The sequence below is a fragment of the Bos grunniens genome, chromosome 19 (assembly GCF_055505025.1).
Source record: "Bos grunniens cultivar Pamir isolate PY7600 chromosome 19, Bosgru_T2T1.0, whole genome shotgun sequence".
NCBI classification, from domain to species: Eukaryota; Metazoa; Chordata; class Mammalia; order Artiodactyla; family Bovidae; genus Bos; species Bos grunniens.
The window spans coordinates 53969977-53975976 of record NC_141183.1 but is presented as its reverse complement, the minus strand read 5'-3'; the positions used below and the strand labels follow the sequence as shown (position 1 = coordinate 53975976).

Below are 6000 nucleotides of genomic sequence, written 5' to 3'. Positions count from 1 at the left end.
GGGATTAAACCTGAATCTCCTGCAGTGGAGGCAGATTCTTTACCACTGAGCCACCTGGGAAGCCCATGATAGATGGTAGCAATAGTTAATTATTTGTCAAATTTTATAACAGAAATTACAACTTCTTTGGCTGGCAGTTCCTTTCTCAATAACTAAAATATAGAAATATATCTTACAGGGCTTTGCTGGTGGCTCAGTGGTAAAGAACCTGTCTGCCAGTGCAGGAGGCATAGGTTTGAACCCTGGTCTGAGAAGATCCCACTTGCTGCAGAGCAACTAAGCCCGTGCGCCATGACTACTGAGCCTGCGCGACTAGAGCCCACACTCTACAAGAGAAGCCATCACAGTGAGAAATCTGAGCACTCGGAGAGTAGTCTCCGCTCACCACAGGTAGGGGAAGCCCGCAGCAACGAAGACCTAGCAGAGCCAAAAATAAATAAATAAATAAACAATTTTTAAAGAAGAAATATATCTTACAAGTGAAATTTAACTGGTATTAAAAGGAAACGTTTTATTAGATATAACATGAATTTAAAGTTTTTGGAAATCTGTATCAAAAAAACCAAATGCCATTCGGGGCACAATGAGAAAGTTTTACAATCAAAACACCTTTTACTTTTCAGAAATCTGGCTGAAAACAAATGGTTAAATGTGCTGCAAACAAACAAGCCATTCTGTCTATAGTGGAAGCTGAACAAAGTGTGAGCTGCAGACCCACTGCCCTAATAGTGACCGCAGCAGACGAGGGAAGAAGGGAGCTCACGAGCAGGGCACTCAGACTCAGGCCAGGAGTCCACCTAGAGTCCACTTCCGGTCAGTCTGACAAGTCACTCTGATCCAACACGATTATCCTGAATGAAAAAAGGGAGTTTCAAGTTGGTGTGTATGCTTTTTAAAGACACAAACAACAGCCTCTTTCTATTCAACTGAATTCAAGGGAAAGAAACTTTGATCTTTATCATCAAAAGAGCTTATGATAAACTAGTGTGTCCTGGAAATGCGAAATGCCCGCAAAGCAAGGGACAGCAGCGTCTTCTGTGCTCCCTCCACCCAGAACCTTCTTGTGCTGACTGCCAATTCCGTAATCCAAGTTGGCATGTTTCCCCTTCTGTTTTAATTAATTTTAAACATTAGCATTTCAAAACTGAGCAACTCTGAATTCAAGCCTTTGTCATTAATGTTTATTTAGATACTGGTAAATGTTTAAAGTCTGTTCGTATTGTCTGTAAACAGTGGGCTCTGACTTACAAACATCTGGTATCTCATTACCTGGATGGTTCAGACCAACCCAGTCGCTTCCAAAAACAGGGTTTTAGTTCCTCTTGATGAAATATAGGAGGAAGAAAAAACAACTTGATTATTCTTTGGATCAAAGGATGCCAGCGTTCAGAAGTCCCACTAGTACTCTCTCCAGTTTAGGGTGGACTGTTTTACCTCCAACAACTGTTTGCTTCTACAGAGATGAAATATGTCTAAAAACAATTACTGGGCTTCCACTCCTAATATCCTACAGCTCCCTGTCATATCAACACATACCAATAATGCTAATTTCACAGGGTCCCTCCATCATGTTCTCAGTGAATTCAGTACTAGCTAAATGCTCACACAGTCAGGGTCCTGGAGGAAACAGAATGTATCCCCAGGCCCTTTCATGAAGTGCCTGCTTACAGAGGTGTTGGAGTTAAGGGTGCAAACAAGGGATGGCAAAGCATCCAGTGACCAGCAGCAGTGGGAAGCCTTGTCACCCCTAAGTCTGAAGGGGCTGGGGAGAGCAGCGGCAGGGCAGGACAGTTACTGGGACCCTGTGCAAGCCAGAAGTGGAAGGACGGGACAGAAGCTGTGGAGGGACACCATTTCCACACGGACACGAGGCGCAGAGGCCGTAGTCAGGCGGGCAAGTAACATCCAGCTACTCGTCAGCCCTCTGATCTGCGAGGGCCTCTCACTGGCCAACAGGGAGCCGGCTGACCAGCAAGCCCAGCAGATTCAGTTCATACAGGTCAGAGGGAGAATGAGAATGGACTGGGGAAGGGATGAAAGAGGTACCAGGTGATCTCAAAGAATTAATGACCGTAACTTCCTGAGTAGGAGGATATTAAATGTAGGAAGGCACCATTTGCAGATGGTCCCTTAGAGCTCTATCAAAAGTTTTGAAATTAAGGTTAATTTATATTTCTCACATTACTTGTAGGCACCAGTTAAATTCCACAATTTATGATTTCTTATTGGATTCTTATTTAGCCTCTCCGTGAGATAAATCTAGAACTTTTTTGAAGATACATTAGGAGCAAAACATCTTTCCAGACAGTATATGTGGATGATGAGACTAGCTGAAGACTTGATTTAGAAATAAAATTGGATGTCATTACTGTTTTGTGATGAAGACATAATTGGCAATTAATAGAAAACCTGGGCTGAACTATAGGGGCAAAGTGTAGGAGGACTGTATACAGCATCTGGGAAATATTTGTAAATAACTCTGATGCTCACTGAAGCCCAAGGACTCCGGGTTACATTATAATGACCTTCACACCTTCTTCAGAAGTCCCTAAAAAGCTCTCCGGTTTCCTTTTCTCTGGCTTCGTGCTTTCTTCCCCCTTCCGCTTCTTTTCACCAACTTCTTGATCTTTGCTGCTTGCCTCCCTTCAATGACAATGATTTTGGTCATTAAATCATGTGCACAAAGGCCAGAGGGAGAAGACTGTGCTCCCAAGGAAATACAGCAATAGCTAGCACTAATTGTGTGGGTTCCCTCTGTGTCCAAGTGCTGTAATGTATATTAACACATTTAATTCTCATCACAACTGTGTAAAGTAGTACAGCGGTGAGAAAACTGAGGTACAAAGAGGTTGAATTACATGCCCAGTACGTCCTAGAGCTGAGGTCAACCCAGAAAGTCTGACTCAGGACTCTGCTCTCAACCACTAGGCTATATCGTCTCAAAGGAAACAAACATTTCATTTATGTTGTAACTGATGTCCTTTTTACAACCACATATATTTTGTTACCTTATCTTCATTTCCTGAAACTCTCAAGTGAAATATCTAATTGCAGGATCTAACAATTGAAGACCACATCTGTCAGACTAGTAAGCAGAAACCATCTCCCCAACTCAGCTCTAAGTTCCCTAAGGGCAGAGATCTCCTATGGCTCTGCACCTCAAGAGCTCAGAACAGATGATGGCAGAATCAAACTGATATAGTATAGGGACTTTTCTTGCTTTCACTTGGTGGATATTCAAAACAAAATATGCAAAGTGAGAGAGAAAGTAAAGCCAGCTAGGAAGAAAAGGATTTTTTTCTTCCTAACCTCTCATCACCAGTAGAATCACAGGCTCTAAAGTTGGAGGAGGTTATCTCTTACCTCCGTCCAGATGCCCTGGACCAGAGTCATCCCCCTTATGCCTGGGTGGGAGGGGCTGCTGTTAAAGTAAAGGCAGCTGTTTTCTCTTTCTGATTGCTGTGGCTACTAGAAAACTTGTACTTTATTGAACAAACGTCTTTTGCTCTGCAGTTTCTAGTCAGTAGCTCTGTCCTTCGGGGCAGAGGAGAGTGAGCTGACTCTGTTCGCTTTACAGTATTTTGGGTATTCGGGAACAGCTATCTAATTCTCTATCCCATATGCTTTTCTCAGACTGAGCCTCCCCAGCAACTTTAGCTGTTCTCATATGACAAGGTTTCCAGACATCTAGCTGTTCTGTGGCCACCATCTTCTGTTTGTGACTGTCCCTTTTAAAATATGACACCCCACCAGGAGCCCCACAGTGACCAGAGTTCGAGGAGCTCTAGGAGCCTCTAGCCAGTCTGAGACGTCACCTTGATCTGGACAGTACATTTTCTGCCTGTTCAGTGTTAGTGCAGCATAGACCTTTTTAGCAACCATATCAAACTGAGGTCTCAGGGAGTCCCTGTCCATGCCTTCTTCAAGGAGAATGTCTTGAATTCTTACCATGTCTCAAAATGCATGTTAAATGCTTGGCATATAAAAATAAGACGTATTTCCCATTTTCAATGAAATTACAGTTGAGTACGAGCTTCTGGTCAAAAAATTCTCTATTAGATCAGCCCTCTCACATTCAATACTTTTGGATCCAAACGCTCACCTTCATCTTGCAGAGAAATTTAACATTCCCACCTGTCAAGATCATTTTGAATACACAGTCTATCACCCATCACATTACCATTCATCCTTAGACCGTGTTATCTAAAAATTTGATAAGCACGCATTTTCTGATTTAATTCAAATGACCGATGAAAATGTTGAAGGTGACAGGGCCAAGATACAGCAATTTTAGAGGCCTCTCTCTGTTCTGATATCAATCTGCTAGTCAGCATTGGGAGCACGGTAGGTGGCTGGAGGGAGAGGCGCAGGCAGGAGGTGGGGCCGGCTTATCTACAGTGACATAATACCCTGGCCAAACATTCATTCTCCAAGAAGTTGCTGTACTTTCTAAAGAAATAATAAAATCTGTTAAAAAAAAAAAAGCGCAAAACTAAAATCTCATCCCCCTTCCTGAGAAAGAAGGAAAGGATGCCCTGGTGGAGAACAAGAACCTTGCCGGGCCCTTGGGCAGATCTGGTAGCTGTGTGCTGTCCTCAGGGGGCTGCAGCCATCTCTCCAGGTCCTCGTCGAGTGTAGAGTGAGCTCTGTCCAAGGCAAAGGAAGAGAATGAGACAGCGACCACTCCCCCTCTCCCCTGACAAGGAGACATGCCCTCTAGAGCAGGAAAGGACCTTCACACTGCACACATGAGAAAACGAGAGCTCGGTGAGACCGCACTGAGCTGTGGAGGTCACTGAGAGCCCATGTAAATGCGCACCAGGACCCTCCTTCAGGCTCTTGACAAAAAGCCTCAGCCCCGGGACTTCCCTGTTACCGGTACAGTGGTTATGCCACCTACCTGCCTCAAACCTGATCTTAGACCTCCAGCCTCCAGAACAGTGAGAAATAAATTTCTGTTGTTTATAAGCACACACAGGCTTCCCAGCTGGAACTAGTGGTAAAGAACCTGTCTGCCAATGCCAAAGACGTAAGAGACACGGGTTTGATCCCTGGGTCGGGAGGATCTCACGGAGGAAGGCATGGCAGCCCAGTCCAGTATTCTTGCCTGGAAAATCCCACAGACAGAGGAGCCTCTGGGGGGCTACAGTCCATAGGGTCGCAGAGTCGGACACGACTGAAGCAACTCAGCGGGCACTCACAAGCGTAAGTACAGACACAGAAAAGAATCCACCTGCCAATGCAGGGGACACAGGTTCGATCCCTGGTCCGAGAAGATCCCATATGCCACAGAGCAACTAAACCCACGCACCTCAACTACTGAAGCCCACACACCTGAACCTGTGCTCCACAACAAGAGAAGCCACGGCAGTAAGAAGCCTGAGCACCACAAAGAGGAGCCCCTGCTCCCGCAACCAGAGAGAGCCCGTGTGCACAGCAACGAATATCCAGTGTAGCCAAAAATAAATTATTTTTTTTTTTAAAGCCTCAGCACCCACAATATCACTGCCTCCCAAAGTGCAATCTAGACTCTGTCTCAATTCTAGGTCATTACGTCAACTTCCACCTGAGGCTAGAACTGCACACTCATTCCAGCAAGTTTTCCAGATTAAGAACTGCCTCTGAGGCTACAGGATGAGGATAATGTGTTTTCAGAGGCCTGAAAAGTCCCAACTGTCTGAAAAAAATATCTTCCACTCTGGCTTGGTGCAGGACTGAGATGACTGAGCAGCTATGGCCATCTACCTGTGGCCAGCACAGCCAGCCCTTCGGGAAAAGGAGGAGGCAGTGATAACAGTAGCTAACTTTTGATCATGTGCAAAGCAGTTTGTATTTGTATAACTGAATGTAACTCAGCCTTCTTGGGATACTCTCCTCTTGCCTTAAATAAAGGCATAGATTTTTACTGAAGATGCACTGGAGAGAAGGAATGAATGGAGTTACAGCAGACATCACAGACAAAAGCTTGCCTCCTCCTTTGCCTCTTTGTCTTCTCTGTCT

General features: G+C 44.8%; 1 protein-coding gene across 28 annotated transcripts in view; it reads right to left on the bottom strand.

Annotated features, from left to right (window-relative positions):
• Positions 1 to 485: 485 nt before the first annotated feature.
• TEX14 (testis expressed 14, intercellular bridge forming factor) overlaps positions 486 to 6000 on the bottom strand; it is a 150175-nt gene continuing 144660 nt past the window's right edge. For 18 of the 28 annotated variants that reach the window (XM_086360649.1, XM_086360669.1, XM_086360660.1 and 15 more), the window contains 4 exons: positions 4554 to 4646; positions 2534 to 2643; positions 1270 to 1321; positions 486 to 851 (listed from right to left, as the gene is read on the bottom strand). In XM_086360649.1, the coding sequence (XP_086216775.1) occupies positions 815 to 851; positions 1270 to 1321; positions 2534 to 2643; positions 4554 to 4646 (292 nt within the window). In that variant the 3' untranslated portion in view covers positions 486 to 814. Of the gene's footprint in view, positions 852 to 1269; positions 1322 to 2490; positions 2644 to 4553; positions 4647 to 6000 lie in introns of all 28 variants that reach the window. The other 10 variants (XM_086360656.1, XM_086360672.1, XM_086360668.1 and 7 more) reach the window with 3 other exon arrangements.